Here is a 16,721-nt window from a genome sequence, read left to right as displayed (position 1 = left end):
TTACCAATCTAACGTAATCCCTTACGTAAGGGATTGCGTTAGATCGGTAATATAATAGACTAATCCTCGATCGCATCATATGTCAACTACAGATTATTTGCTCCTTAGTTTATTATCGTAATTATTACATGATGAACATGACTTGCATGAAAAAGAGTGTTCGTGGTCGGCAGTTTGTCTATTATAAAAAGGCCTTGTTCGACCCAAATCCTACAAAAAATAGTCCTATCAGAGAGAGAGAGAGATGGATTCCATTAGAGCAGGAGTTAAGCCTCATGTAGTTTGCGTCCCAATCCCACTTCAAGGTCACATAAACCCAATGCTCCAGTTAGCAAAACTCCTTCACCATAAAGGGTTTCACGTAACTTTTGTAAACACAGAGTACAACCACAAACGCTTACTCAGGTCTCGAGGCCCTAACTCTCTCGATGGCTTGCCTGGCTTTCACTTCGAAACCATTCCTGATGGCCTTCCACCCTCAGACGCAGATGTCAGCCAAGACATTCCCTCTCTTGCTGAATCCCTCCCAAAGGCTTGCCTAGTCCCACTTTGCAACCTCATTACCAAACTCAACGACACTTCGTATTCGAATGTGCCTCCTGTTACCTGTATTGTCGGAGATGGTTGCATGTCCTTCACTCTTGATGCTGCTGACAAGTTCGGAATTCCATGTGTAATTTTTTGGACACCTAGCGCTTGTAGCTTCATGAGCCTTATGCATTTTCGACATTTCGTTGAACGAGGTTTGGTACCCCTAAAAGGTATTATTTTGTTAAGAAAGATCCGCTCCCATTCAAATTCTTTTATTTTTATAAGCTTTAATCAAGTATAAGATATAAGATAAATGTCACCTACTTTACTTTGTGTGCTTTAAAAGGATTTGATGATTATTGGATTTTTTTTTTTTTTTTTTCAATATCACGTGTGTTATATATGAATAAAAATATAAGGAAATTGCAAATTTTAAATAAGGATGATCTCCTAAATTTGTATCATCGTAAATTGACATTGGAATTTGATGTGTAAACATCTCACTTGTTACATTACTAAAATCACATTCAAATGTTATACATGTTAGCTTTGATTTAAAATCAAAAATACAACAGACATGTACGCGGAAAACCTGCAATAAAATTTTCTATATGTCTAATTACACCCAATATCTATAAAATTACAAAAGTTTCTCTTTTCACTTCTTTTTTTAATTGTATATTTGTATGCTAGTTCTTAGTACTTTACTTGGAGTATGCTATTCACAATGATCAACACTATGTGCTTCACAGATGCGAGCTATCTAACAAATGGATACTTGGAAACTATAATAGATTGGATTCCGGGGATGAAAAATATTCGTCTTAAGGATATTCCAAGTTTTGTTAGAATAACAGATGAGAATGACATCATGTTCAACTTCTTCATCAATGAAACCGAGAGAGTTTCAAGAGCTTCAGCTGTCATTATGAACACATTCTACCCCTTTGAAGAGGAAGTGTTGGATGCTTTATCCAGCATGCTTCCTTGTACATACTCCATTGGACCACTTGTGTCGTTTGTGGACCAAATTAAGGATAATAACTTGGAATCAATAGGTTCCAATCTATGGAAAGAAGAACCAGGGTGTGTGGAATGGCTAAATTCAAAAGAACCCAACTCTGTAGTGTATGTAAATTATGGTAGTATAACTATCATGACACCTCAGCAACTCATTGAGTTTGCTTGGGGGTTAGCAAACAGTGAAAAACCCTTCTTGTGGATTATAAGGCCTGATCTTGTTGGAGGTGATTCAGCTATTATTCCTTCTGAATTTGTTACCGAAACTAAAGATAGAGGCATGTTAGCAAGTTGGTGTCCTCAAGAACAAATCCTAAAGCACCCATCAATTGGGGGATTTTTAACCCATAGTGGGTGGAATTCAACACTTGAGAGTGTGTGTTGTGGAGTTCCAATGATCTCTTGGCCCTTCTTTGCTGATCAACAGACGAATTGTCGATACTGTTGTGTTGAATGGGGCATTGCGATGGAGATAGATAATAATGTTCAAAGAGATGAAGTGGAGAAGCTAGTGAGAGAATTAATTGACGGTGAAAAAGGTAAAGAAATTAAGAAGAATGTAATGGGGTGGAAAACAAAAGCCGAGGATTCCACCAAACCTGGTGGTTCTTCATACCAAAACTTGGATAAGTTGATTGCTGAAGTTCTTTTAGCTAGAAATGTTTGAACCAAACAAGCAAGACTTTCTACTTTTCAATGCACGTGTACTCCCAATCTCATTTGCTGAATAAAATCATTTTAAATATTTATTTAAAATTTATTCCCATTTTTATTGCAATAAATTCAAATTAATTGTGTGATTTGTTTAAATTAATGTTCTATTAAGTACTGTTGTGTATGTAAATAAAGGACCTTTATATGTTTACAATGTACTTGTAATATAAATTTACATTATTAACACACAAAAAGTGGCAAATGTTGTACACATTTGCAAAAATATGTACAACATTTGTCACTTTTTATGTCTCTACAATTAATATAAATTTACATTGTACTGTAGAATGGGAAGAGAGAGAGAGAGAGAGAGAGAGATGTTTTTGAGTCACTACAACAAAATATATTTTTAGTGACGAAACTTAGTGAGAAAATATTTTTTTGTTGCTAAAATTACAGATTTAACGACAAAATATGGATTTCATCATTAATAATGAAAAAAACTAGGCGCGAACTTAATTAATCTATAGTAACGAAATATTTCATCGCTAAAAGTTGAGATTTTTAGTTACGAAATAGTTCGTTGCTATAAATGTTGCTTTGAGCAACATTAGCGACGAAATGAGTTTCGTCACGAAATGTAACCAATAGTGACGAAACTAAATCATTGCCAAAAGTCCAATGCATATAAACCGACAGCTTTAGCAACGAAATCATAATTCGTAACAAAAAAGTTTGAAATAGCGATGAAATAAATTTTGTCACTAAAGAGTACAGCTTAAATGGGTCAAATTTCAGCAAAAAAATTTTCCTTTCCCACATAAAATTTCCTTTCTCCCACCCATTCACTTAAAAAATTTTCATCCCTCCCTCTTTCATTATCACTCACTCCCTAGCACAAACACAAACTCAAATACAAAAACAAACACACACATCCATCTATCTCTCTTTCTCTACCAAATCTCTCCTCCCTCTTGGTCTCTTGGTCTCTTGTTTAGCTTCTACTAGATTTTCAGTCATCAAACTCTTATCCATGGTTTGACTTCTCCTAACATGAATCTAAAGGTAAAATCTCCATGACCCACCTTCTAATATCTTCGGGTTTTTATCTTATATTGTTAGGATTGCTCTTTATGTTGTGGGTTTTGTTTTAGAAGTAGTTCGTTGTGTTTGTTGGTACATTTAAAATCTTATTGGAGGTTTCTAATTTAATGGAGTGAAATGGATTTTGTTGTTTGGCAACTATGTGACTTGGGTTTCTTAAGAAATCATTTCAGTTAATTTTTGAACAAGGGTTTCCTTACATTTTGAAATGTTTTGGCATATGTGGTTGTGATTGTGGTGTTAAATATAAATTTGTGCAAGTAATATGAGCATGTCTTTTGCTTACCAAGTGTTTGACAAATTACCTATATGAGTTATGAAATTGATTTTGTTGTTTGGCAACCATATAAGTTGCATTTCTGGAGAAATCATTTGGGTTTTGATTTATATGGGAGATTGGGTTAATTTTAGAAAAAATGTTTCCTTACATTTTGAAATGTCTTTGGCATATATTGTTGTGATTGTGGTGTTAACTATAAATTTGTGCAAGTAATATGAGCATGTGTCTTTTGCTTACCAAGTGTTTGACAAATTGCCTATATGAGTTATGAAATGGATTTTGTTGTTTAGCAACCATGTAAGTTGGGTTTCTTGAGAAATCATTTAGGATTTTGATTTATAAGGGAGATTGGGTTAATTTTAGAAAAATGGTTTCCTTACATTTTGAAATGTCTTTGGCATATGTAGTTATGATTGTGGTATTAACTATAAATTTGTGCAAGTAATATAAACAAGTGTCTTTTGCTTACCAATTGTTTGATAAATTGTCTATATGATATATATAAGATTGAATTTCTTAATTTGTGTTGTGATGATTGTTATATGAGATTATGGGTTGTAATCCTAGTTGTTTATATATACTAACACATGTAGTTTTAAGGTTTAATCAAGTCTCAAAGCTTTTGGCATAGGGTTAAAATTACAGTATTTTTCTTTTATGACTTTATACAGATTTGAGTCAGATGCACTACATGATTTTTAATAAATTATAGGAAACTTATTTTGAACTAAATTTTTGATGGCACATAATAAACATATAAGGGCTTCTCCATATTTAATTTCAAACTTTTTGGATAATACTAAATGGACCAAACGAATTTTTAAAAAGAGCTAACCTGTTGCAAATTTAATTAGAAAGTATGATTAGAATGTTCAGTTATAAGGAATTTACTACAAGCTTTTGTTGTGTGGTCTATCTTGTATGTTCATACGTGCTTTCTTTGACAAGTGATTTATTGTTTCATAACCATGTGAGTTGGATTTCTTGAGAAATCATTTGGTTTTTGATTTATATGGGAGATTGGGTTAATTTTAGAAAAAATGTTTCCTTACATTTTGAAATGTCTTTGGCATATATTGTTGTGATTGTGGTGTTAACTATAAATTTGTGCAAGTAATATGAGCATGTTTCTTTTGCTTATCAAGTATTTGACAAATTGCTTATATGAGTTATGAAATGGATTTTGTTGTTTGGCAACCATATGAGTTGGGTTTCTTGAGAAGTTATTTGGGTTTTTGATTTATATGGGAGGTTGGGTTTAATTTTTGAAAGTGGGTTTCCTTGCATTTTGAAATATCTTTGGCATATGTGCTTGTGATTGTCATGTTAACTATAAATTTGTGTAAGTAATGTTAGCATGTGTCTTTTGCTTACCAAGTATTTGATAGATTGCCTATATGAGTTATGGGATTGAATTTCGTGACTTGTATTGTGATGATTGATATATGATGTTATGAGTAGAAATCCTAGTCGTTTATATGTGTTAACACATGTAGTTTTAAGCTTTACTCAAGTATAAAAGCCTTTGGCACGGTGGTAAAATTATAGTTTTTTTTTTTTTTTTTTTTGTGACTTTAAATTTGTCAGGGACAGATTTGAGTCAGATGCAGTATGTGATTTTTAATAAATTGTGGAAAACTTATTTTGAGCTGAATATTTTATGGTACATACTAGACATATAAGGGTTTCTCCATATTTAATTTCAAGCTTTTGGATAACACTAAGTGAACCAATTGTTTTTTAAAAAAGAGTTGACCTGCGGTAAATTTAATCGGAAAGTATGATTAGAATTTTGAGACTTTAAGGAATTTACTACAAGCTTTTGTTGTGTGGTTTATCTTGTAAGTTCATATATGCTTTCTTTGACAAGTGGTTTATTGTTTCGCAACCATGTGAGTTGGATTTCTTGAGAAATCATTTGGTTTTTGATTTATATGGGAGGTTGGGTTTAATTTTTGAAAGAGGGTTTCCTTGCATTTTGAAATGTCTTTGGCATATGTGGTTGTGATTGTCATGTTAACTATAAATTTGTGTAAGTAATGTGAGTATGTGTCTTTTGCTTACCAAGTATTTGATAGATTGCCTATATGAGTTATGGGATTGAATTTAGTGACTTGTGTTGTGATGATTATTATATGATGTTATAAGTTGTGATCCTATTTGTTTGTATCTACTAACACATGTAGCTTTAAGATTTAACCAAGTCTCAAATCTTTTGACATGGTGTTAAAATCATAGTAATTTTTTTTTTTTTTTGTGAATTTAAATTTGCCAGGGAAAATTTGAGTCAGATGAACTACGTAATTTTTAATAAATTGTACAAAAATTATTTTGAGCTGAATTTTTTATAGTACATACTAGATATATAAGGGCTTCTCCATATTTAATTTCAAGCTTTTTGGATAATACTAATTGAACCAATTATTTTTTTTTAAAAGAGCTGACCTATTGTAAATTTAAACGGAAAGTACGATCAGAATTTTGAGATTTTAAGGAATTTACTACAAGATTTTGTTGTGTGGTTTATCTTGTAAGTTCGCATGTACTTTCTTTGACTAGTGATTTATTGTTTGGCAACCTTGTGAGTTGGGTTTCTTGAGAAGTTATTTGCGTTTTTTATTTATATTGGAGGCTGGGTTTAATTTTTGAAAGAGGGTTTCCTTGCATTTTGAAATGTCCTTGGCATATGTGGTTGTGATAGTTGTGTTAACTATAAATTTGTATAAGTAATGTGAGCATGTGTCTTTTGCTTACCAAGTATTTGATAGATTGCCTATATGAGTTATGGGATTGAATTTCGTGACTTGTATTGTGATGATTGTTATATGATGTTATGAGTAGAAATCCTAGTTTATTATAAGTGCTAACACATGTAGTTTTAAGGTTTACTCAAGCCTCAAAGCTTTTGGCATGATGTTAAAATTATGGTTTTCTTTTTACTTTAAATATGTCAAGGACATATTTGAGTCAGATGTAGTACATGATTTTTAATAAATTGTGGAAAACTTGTTTTAAGTTGAATTATTTATGGTAGATACTAGACATATAAGGGCTTCTCCATATTTAATTTCAAGCTTTTGGGTAACACTATATGTGAACCAATTTTTTTTAAAAAAAGAGCTGACCTGTTGCAAATTTAATCAGAAAGTATGATTAGAATTTTGAGACTTTAAGGAATTTACTACAAGCTTTTGTTGTGTGGTTTATCTTGTAAGTTCATTTGTGCTTTGTTTGACAAGTGATTTACTGTTTCGCAACCATGTGAGTTTGATTTCTTGAGAAATCATTTGGTTTTTTATTTATATGGGAGGTTGGGTTTAATTTTTGAAAGAGGGTTTCCTTGCATTTTGAAATGTCTTTGGTATATGTGATTGTGATTGTCGTGTTAACTATAAATTTGTGTAAGTGATGTGAGCATGTGTCTTTTGCTTACCAAGTATTTGATAGATTGCCTATATGAGTTATGAGATTGAATTTCGTGACTTGTGTTGTGATGATTGTTATATGATGTCATTAGTAGAAATCCTAGTTTCTTATATGTGTTAGCACATGTAGTTTTAAGGTTTACTCAAGTCTCAAAGCTTTTGGCATGGTGTTAAAATTATGGTTTTTTTTTTTTTTTTACTTTAAATCTGTCAATGACAGATTTGAGTCAAATGCAATACGTGATTTTTAATAAATTGTAGAAAACTTATTTTAAGCTGAATTCGTTGTGGTACATACTAGATATATAAGGGCTTCTCCATATTTAATTTCAAGCTTTTTGGATAAAACTAAGTGAACCATTTTTGTTTTAAAAAGAGTTGACGTACTGCAAATTTAATCAAAAAGTATGATTAGAATTTTGAGACTTTAAGGAATTTACTACATGCTTTTGTTGTGTGGTTTATCTTGTAAGTTCATATATGCTTTCTTTGACAAGTGATTTATTGTTTGGCAACCATGTGAGTTGGGTTTCTTGAGAAATCATTTGGGTTTTTGATTTATATGGGAGGTTGGGTTTAATTTTTGAAAGAGGGTTTCCTTGCATTTTGAAATGTCTCTGGCATATGTTTTTTTTATTATCTTGTTAACTATAAATGTGTGTAAGTAATGTGAGAATGTGTCTTTTGCTTACCTAGTATTTGATGGATTGTCTATGTAAAGTTGTGATTTACAACTATATTTTATGTTGGTTTTATTTCATGACAAAAAGTATTGTAATTACTCTTATTTTGTTCCTTGTATTTTGTGGGATTTTATTGTATTGGATTTAATATTAAGTTGGTGAAAACTCAAGTTTAAATGAAGAATCAGTGGATTTCGCGAGAAGCTCAGCCGCGAAAGAGCATGTGAGGAGCACATGACTGGAAGCTGAAGAGTCATGCCAGGCTATTGTTTTCGCAAGTGTGTCGCGGGTAAGGCCTTCCCGCGAGACAGTCACGAAACATTCTGCCTAGAGGATTTTAATGTGTAAATTCCTTACCCTTCATCCATACTATATATACCCTCATTACCCACAAATGTAAGAGAGGCCATTCAAAGAGAAAAACCCTAGATAGGTTTTCTACAACACACACACCCATCTTTTTGAGAGAGAGCTACTCATCCTTAGTGAGAATTAATTGTAGCCTCTTCTCCTTCCCTCTCCCATTATCATACCTTGATAGGAGATTTGTACACAAACACAATCCACACATTTTCAGAGTGTAGTGAGTATTTTTGGTGTTGCTGGGAAGCATTGGAAGATGCCAAGGTTGGTGGATGCAACATAGAGCTTGTTGCGGGATCTGAAGAGCTAGACAAGACACGGTTCCGAGAAGCCTTTTGGAGTAGGAGCTTGGAGGGCTTAGGTACATCAGGTAGTTGTGTTGCTTTAAATATGGATTAGAGTAGCTCTCTTGCTTGTATGCTTATGTTTACACTATTCCGCACTTAGTATTAAGTTAGTGTAAAATCAACCAAGTCGTAACTTTAAAATTGGGGGTCTAAACAAGCTCTTGTGTTTTCAGCACATTTTCGAGCTTTCAATTGATATCAGAACGGGTACACTTGATTTGGTTTCATTACCTAAGTGTGATCCTTGACACCTTGTGTTTATTTGCCATGATAGTGCTTTGTATGCTTCTATGGATGTTGTTGGTTGTAACATGTCATTTGTTTGTGAAAATGCCTCTGTAAGTGTTTATCCTCATGATTGTGATGCCATGTTACATGATTCTATGGGTGTTGTTGATATTCCTAACATCAAACTCTTGAAGAAAGATGCTAAGAAGTTTCAAAAGAATTTGAGCAAGTTATTTTGTGAAAAGGATGATTTGATTGCAAAACTCAATGAATCCAATAAATTGGTTGAAAAATATAAGAAGCTTGCTGAAAATTCTCTTGAAAAGCTGAAAGAGTTTGAATGTCTGAATATGCACTTGGATGCTAAACTTGTTTTGTCTAACAAATTAGTTGATGATCTTAAATGTGAAAATGAATCTCTTAAGATGCATGCCAAATGTTTGATTGCTAAACCTGTTGATAAAAATGATGATAATATCTGTTGAAATCATGTTATGGTACCCAATTTTGTGCCTATTGTGTGTTCTACCTCAAAGGACAAATCGGTGTACATTCCTCCACATAAAAGAAATCAAAATGTGGAAAGTAAGGCTGTTAAGTCAAAGCCTCCGTTTAGGTCTCAACCTAAGACTTTGGATAGATTTAAGTTTGTTCCAACTTGCCACCATTGCGGTGTGATTGGTCATATAAGATCTCAATGCTCCAAGTTAAAGAGAGAACAAAACCATGTTGTTAGATCCCTTCCCAAAAAGCCTAGTGGACCTAAACACATTGTTTGTCACCATTGTGGTGCCTTTGGTCATCTAAGACCTCATTGCTCTAAGTTTCAAGCTCTTAAAAGAATTAAAAGAAAAGAGAAACTTGAGCTTCTTGGAAGTTGTGCTAAAAAGGATAAACCGGATTTGAGTGATAATAGCATGTTGTTAAAGAAAGTGTTTAATGCTCTTCACTCCTTGTCTATGTGCATCTTTGGTTCTCATTCTTTCAACTCTCGTCTCACTTCTCATGAGACACTCATTCCAAACAATTGTTCTGTTTGGATGAGAAAGGGTTCCTATGGTTGAGCTTTTGCTCCTTTGGTCCTTGATCTAATTTTTTCGATTTTTGTAGGACCCTTCATGCATTAGATGTTTCATTGTCATGCATTTGTGCATCATGCATCTCTTTATATGCATTGTTTTGTTTTTGTTTTGATCTTACTTTTATGTCTTTGTTTTGTGTGTGTAAAAATCCAAAACCACATAAAAAGTGAAAAATTCAAAAAGTTTGATCGTATATGTTTAAGCACTTTTCACATGTGGGTTTGGCCTGGTACTTTCGTACTAATGGCGTAGTGCAATTATGAGCTTAGCTTGTTATGTATGCACATATATCTTTGTGGGAGAAATCTTGAAATCTATGTGTGATTGTTGTAAATAGATCTTCAAGCTTGTCATGAATGATTGGTCAATAGTCTTGTTTGTCTTGATACTTGCATAGACTTGTGCCTATATATCTTCCCACTTTTATTTTTATGTTTTTGCAAATAGAGCTCACCAAATGTAAATCTCAAAATGAAAAAGTGATTATGAGCTGCAAAAGTCTATCGCACATACTAGTATTTGATTAGAAAAAAGGAAAAGCGACTTTTTAAATTGAAATGTATGGTGCTCAAAAAACCAAAGGCTAAATCACAAAAAGCCAAAGACTAAATCACAATGTTGAAATATCAAACATTTCAAGCACCGATCTCAAAAGGAGATGCATTATCCAAAAAGGATCAAATGTCATGAATTATGCAAAAGCCAAATGAAAAGCTTCTAAATTTTCTAATCATTCTCTTGTGAGAGGTCATATATGCTCATTTCTATAATTGAGATAGACTACTTGATTTCGTATCAGTTGTGTATGACTTGATTGAATTGATCATTGAAGCTTCACTCTAGTTTTAGAACTATTCCACACTTGATCCACACACACAACACACAAGTTTAATGTTCAATAAATGTCTATTTTATCTGTGTGGTTGTACATATTCAAATGTGATGTGTGTGTGCTTAACCATATGTGGATCAAACCAAAAAGATTTTTTTTATTCTTTTTGTTTGCTTTTGGAAGTGATTTATATCACCTATGTTTTTCAAGTTATTTTTATATAAAAAACATGTTTTCTGGGTGTTTTCGTGACCCATTTCATATGTAAGCTCAACTGGGAGTTAAATGGTCCAAATCTCATGTTTTTCAACTTTGTACAGAGAGTTTCACGACTGTTTCGCCAGTAGCTCGTGAGTACTTTCACGAGTCAGCTTCTCGTGAAAATCCCCAGATCAGCTTTTTAAAGTGCATTTTGTGGGACATTTGTTTTAAACTTCTTCCATCTTCTCCCAAACCCTTATTTTAATGTTTCTACATCAAAACCCAACTAAATTCAAGTGTTTTTCATTCCATTAACATCTCTAAGGTAATTTTTAACTCTTTTCATTGATTTTGATTCTTAGATAATGTTTTTGGGGGTTTTATGTTCATAGTTGATATTTTCTCAAATGGGAGTTGGAAAACTTAATTTTTGTTAATCTTTTTTATTGGGCTTTGTTTTAAATGATGATTTGCTTTGGATGTTGGCCTCTTGTGGCAAAAATAACATGTATTTAGGCAAGATCTTCATATGTTCTTGCATTGTTTAACATACGTGTGTGTTGTTGCACTCTAAGTGTTTGATAAAATGCCCAAATGACATTTTCTCGCTGTTTTGGACTCCGATGAGTACCAAACTTTGGGGATCACCATAATTATTCATGTTTATCATGTTTTGATCATTGGTGGTGTGTTTTATACACTTTGCCCAGTGAGTGCTTATTCATGCATTGGTCATGCATCTCACATGCACACTAGATGCACCTTTGCTACACACACTCTAACACTTGACATGTTTTGCACTTCTCTCATGCTAGTCAAGTCTTTTTATACCTTTTAGCACTTAACATGTTCTTTTGTCTTTGTCATGTCTAGGTTTACATCATGTTCCATCATCCTTAGCATGTCATGTTCTTTATACTTTGTAGCATTTATTTATTTATTTTTTTTTATGTTTTTGTCTTATATTTGAGCTTCATTTTCTCATTCATCTTGTACCCCCCATGCATCATACTCTTGCTCATATCTTCTTTTCTTTCCCTCATTCCTCTTGATTGTTTTGTCTATTCATAACAAAAAAGGGAAGAGTATACCGGAGAGTATACAAGTTTGTATCATCATTTCTATATGACTCATGTGCACACTCTTAGGAGGAGAAAGCTATAGGGGAGATGCATATACTAAGGGGGAGAAGACATTTTCCTTGTTTTGTTTTGGTTTATATTACTCTTGTGCCCTAGTAGGATCTTGTTCCTAGATGCATATACTCCATGTAATTTGCATTGGTCGAGTGTTGGACATACATTGATTCTTATGCTATTATGCTTTATTGATTGCATGTTCAGATGATCATTTGTTTTGCTATATGATCATTGTGGTCATTTCTATATGACTATCATGTGTTTGATCAAGTTGTTCATATGTTTCACAACATGTTTACTTGATCACATTTTACTTGTTACATTATACTTGTCATTTTATAACTTCATTTACCTTGAGGGTTTAATATGTTTTGTGCAAGTGTTTCAGGTTATAGGTATATATGTTCCAAGTGCTACACAGCTTTTAGATTTAGGTGTGAGTGAGTTTTGTCATTGTTCCTAAACTCACGTTTAATTCTCGAGTCTGTTATAGGGTATTTTGTCAAGCAATAGCCAAAGGGGGAGATTGTAAAGTTGTGATTTACAACTATGTTTTATGTTGGCTTTATTCCATGACAAAAAGTGTTGTAATTGCTCTAATTTTGTTCTTTGTATTTTGTGGGATTTTATTGTATTGGGTTTAGTATTAAGTTGGTGAAGACTCAAGTTTAAATGAAGAATCAATGGATTTCACGAGAAGCTCGCGAGAAGCTAAGCCGCGAAAGAGCATGTAAGGAGCACATGACTGGAAGCTGAAGAGTCATGCTAGGCTATCGTTTTTACGAGTGTCTCACAGGTAAGGCCTTCCCGCGAGACAGTCGCGAAACATTCTTCCTGGAAGATTTTTATGTGTGAATTCCTTACCCTTCACCCATACTATATATACCCTTATTACCCACAAATTTAAGAAAGGCCATTCAGAGAGAAAAATCCTAGATAGGTTTTCTACAGCACACACACCCATCTTTTTGAGAGAGAGCTACTCATCCTTAGTGAGAATTAATTGTAGCCTCTTCTCCTTCCCTCTCCCATTATCATACCTTGAAAGGCGATTTGTACCCAAACACAATCCACACCTTTTCAGAGTGTAGTGAGTGTTTTTGGTGTTGTTGGGAAGCATTAGAAGATGCCAAGGTTGGCGGATGCAACATGGAGCTTGTTGCGGGATCCGGAGAGCTAGACAAGACATGGTAGTATTATGTTAGTGTAAAATCAACCAAGTCGTAACTTTAAAATTGGAGGTCTAAACAAGCACTTGTGTTTTCAACACATTTTCGAGCTTTCAACCTATATGAGTAATGGGATTGAATTTCTTGACTTGTGTTGTGATGATTGTTATATGATGTTATGAGTTGTAATCCTAGTTGTTTGTATGTACTAACACATGTAACTTTAAGGTTTAATCAAGTCTCAAAGCTTTTGGCATGGTGTTAAAATTATAGTTTTTTTTTTTTTTTTTTGTGACTTTAAATCTGTCAAGGACAAATTTGAGTCAGATGCACTACGTGATTTTTATTAAATTGTAGAAAACTTATTTTGAGCTGGATTTTTTATGGTACATACTATACATATAAGGGCTTCTCCATATTTAATTTCAAGCTTTTTGGATAACACTAAGTGAACCAATTGGTTTTTTAAAAAGAGCTAACCTGCTGCAAATTTAATCGGAAAGTATGATTATAATTTTGATAGGCCATAAATGAATTGACCCCTTGTGATAAATTAACCAATTAATTTATCCAAGTGAATTAATTAAGTTAATTGCATGCAAAGCGTGTGGTAGCGCAAGCAAATACCAACATGGGTAAAACCAATGTTTACGAATTAAATTGACACGGTGATTTGTTTACGAATGGGTAAAACCAACATGACAAATACCACACTAGGTGAGTTTAAGGTCACAACTTCCGAGAATCCACTATTATCAAAACAAGTGGTTACAAGTAAAGAAATCACAATATCTTATACCAATCTACAGTTGAACCCTTATCCCAATACCCAATTGGACTTGTTCTGTAGTAACAATTTCTCCTTTTAATGTACGACTCCCAGTATGTGACTAACCAATTGTACGGATTTCAGTATGCGACTTCAATCATCAACTAGAGAAAGTTGTTGGCTGCAAAATTCTTCAATTCATCACATGATGAAGATCCAGAAGATGTTTGGTCACAAAATCCTACGGTACACAAACACAACAACTTCTTCACAAAAAAGTTGAACTAGGGGAGACTTTGTCTCCGGTCTCAATTTGCTTAAACAAACTTTCCTTAACACTTGTGCAACTTGTGTCCACTTTGACGGCCCTTAAAATAATCATTTTATATGCCTAGGGTTATGAGAAAAAAAAAGCCCAAACATACAATCACGAATTAGAGTCAAAACAGAACTGAAATTCTATTTTTCATAAACCTCAATAGATACCTTATTTGTCAAGCTACTGTCGAGCCACAGGGCTGAACAGCTCTCCATGCTTAATAAATGGCTAGTTGTCGAGCTTTAATGACAAGCACTTTTCAGACTTGAATCTTGGACAGACTTGTATGGCTTCAACACTTGATCTTGAAACAAAGTTTCTTGAAGTATTAAACATATCCTAGATCTACCCAAATACAAATAAAGTGCGTTTTGTCAAAGGATTAGTCAATTACATAAAATAGTGACATATGTTCCTAACAAATGAATCACATATGTCCTAACAAATTTTGAGACTTTAAGGAATTTACTACAAGCTTTTGTAGTGTGGTTTATCTTGTAAGTTCATATGTACTTTCTTTGACAAGTGATTTATTGTTTGGCAACCATGTGAGTTGGGTTTCTTGAGAAATCATTTGGGTTTTTGATTTATATGGGAGGTTGGGTTTAATTCTTGAAAAAGGGTTTCCTTGCATTTTGAAATGTCTTTGGCATATGTGATTGTGATTGTCGTGTTAACTATAACTTTGTGTAAGTAATGTAAGCATGTGTCTTTTGCTTACCAAGTATTTGATAGATTGTCTATATGAATTATGGGATTGAATTTTTTGACTTGTGTTGTGATGATTGTTATATGATGTTATGAGTTGTAATCCCAGTTGTTTGTATGTGCTAACACATATAGCTTTAAGGTTTAATCAAGTCTCAAAGCTTTTGGCATGGTGTTAAAATTATAGGTTTTTTTTTTTTTTTTTTTTTTTTTTGTGACTTTAAATCTGTCAAGGACAAATTTGAGTCAGATGTACTACATGATTTTTAATAAATACTAGTCACAGACCCGTGCGTTGCGCGTGATTATTTTTTATGGTGATCTCATTATTATTTTGTAATTTGAACTAATTTAATGAAAAGTAATGTATTTCATAATCATATTTATCACAAAATGATTTTTTATTATTGTAGAATTGTTTTATTTAAAATTTGAAACCTTAATTCTGTCATAGTTGGTTGACTAATTTTTACATCTCTAAGTCAATTAAACACGTTTTGCATGCTACATGTAAACCTTCTTTTCCATAAGGGTTGAAATAATGTGCATAATATTTTTTTTCTATGGAAGTTAAAAAGAATAAAATTCACCTTGTCTTGATGTTTTCTAAAAATTAAATTTGGAGATTCTCTTTCCTACTATTATCATATTTTACTGGCTGTTGATTTTCATAATAGAGGCATTAAATGAGAGTTAAATTTTTCGAACCTTTCATTAGATTTTAAAAGTCATGGTGTGTGAAGAATATAAGCATTTAAGGACCTTTTTTTTATATTTTATTATTTATAAATAATGTTAAATGAAATGTGAAAAAAAAAAAAGATTTTGAAAATTTTCATCTTTATTTCTTATATATTATTATTATTACTGAAGAACGTTTTCCTTTTAGTTTTGATAATAAATATGATTTTCTAGGTTAGAGTTTGATTAGTTTCAAGTTTAAATTTTGTATGATTTTATTTAATTGATGACTATATTATTTAATTAAGTGAATGTGATGATTTATTTATTTGCATTGTAAAGTTTATAATAACATTCGTAGGGTCATCTTTAATTAATTTTTTACTCCTTTAACCGTCGGTCTCTTTGTTTTCCAATTAAAGGTTACTAATTAATTAATTTAATTGATGTTTGATTTCTTTTACTAATCTCTTTCTCTCCCTCTTTGTTAACATCCTATTGTTTTCCCAAATTTGATGATAATTCTAATATACTAAATATGCATATTGTTATGTTTATTTTTATTTTTATTTTACTCCATTTCGTTGCCATGAAGTTAGTTCATCCGTAACTATTAGTTTATTATTTTATGATATGTTTGGTTTGATATTATTATTATTACTAGTCTGAAACCTGTGCAACGCACGGGAATTTACCTATTTATAATAGACTAAAATAATTTTATAAAATTTTAAATTGATTATGAAACTATACTATTGCATGAATTGCTCCTATCTTTTTGAGTTACAATTTGATGAATAAGTCATTGCTTGAACATGTAATGGGTTGCAAAAAATCTAGCTAACAAATTTAGATATTGAAAAAAAAAATAACTAAAAAATTCTGATGTTAAAACGTCCGAAAGGAAAAAAAAAAAATCAGAAAATTTACTGGCACTGCCTAGAAATTATTGAAACAAAACAAAATATATATGACTACCAAATAGAGAAATACAAGATAAAGATATGTTACCTTCAAGAGAATAATCCATAGTTATAACAGTTGAAATTTGATAAACTGTTTCAAATATTGCAAAAAATTGAACCCAAAAATTTAGATGGTCAAACTTTCAAAAGACAATAAAATTAAAAATCAAAAGATTCAGAACCTACAAATTATAAAAAACAAAGCAAAACAAAACAAAAAA

General features: G+C 32.4%; 1 protein-coding gene across 1 annotated transcript; it reads left to right on the top strand.

The window, feature by feature from the left end:
• The first annotated feature begins 206 nt into the window (after positions 1-206).
• On the top strand, positions 207-2,348 carry LOC126706772 (7-deoxyloganetin glucosyltransferase-like). The gene is made up of 2 exons (XM_050406321.1): positions 207-761; positions 1,284-2,348. The coding sequence occupies exons 1-2, from the start codon at positions 245-247 to the stop codon at positions 2,216-2,218; spliced, it is 1,452 nt and encodes a 483-aa protein (XP_050262278.1). The 5' UTR covers positions 207-244; the 3' UTR covers positions 2,219-2,348.
• The last annotated feature ends 14,373 nt before the right edge of the window (positions 2,349-16,721 follow it).

This window comes from Quercus robur, chromosome 11 (genome assembly GCF_932294415.1).
Source record: "Quercus robur chromosome 11, dhQueRobu3.1, whole genome shotgun sequence".
In the NCBI taxonomy this organism is placed as follows: Eukaryota; Viridiplantae; Streptophyta; class Magnoliopsida; order Fagales; family Fagaceae; genus Quercus; species Quercus robur.
Note: the sequence above shows the minus strand (reverse complement) of the source record. Positions and strands in the feature narration are given on the sequence as shown.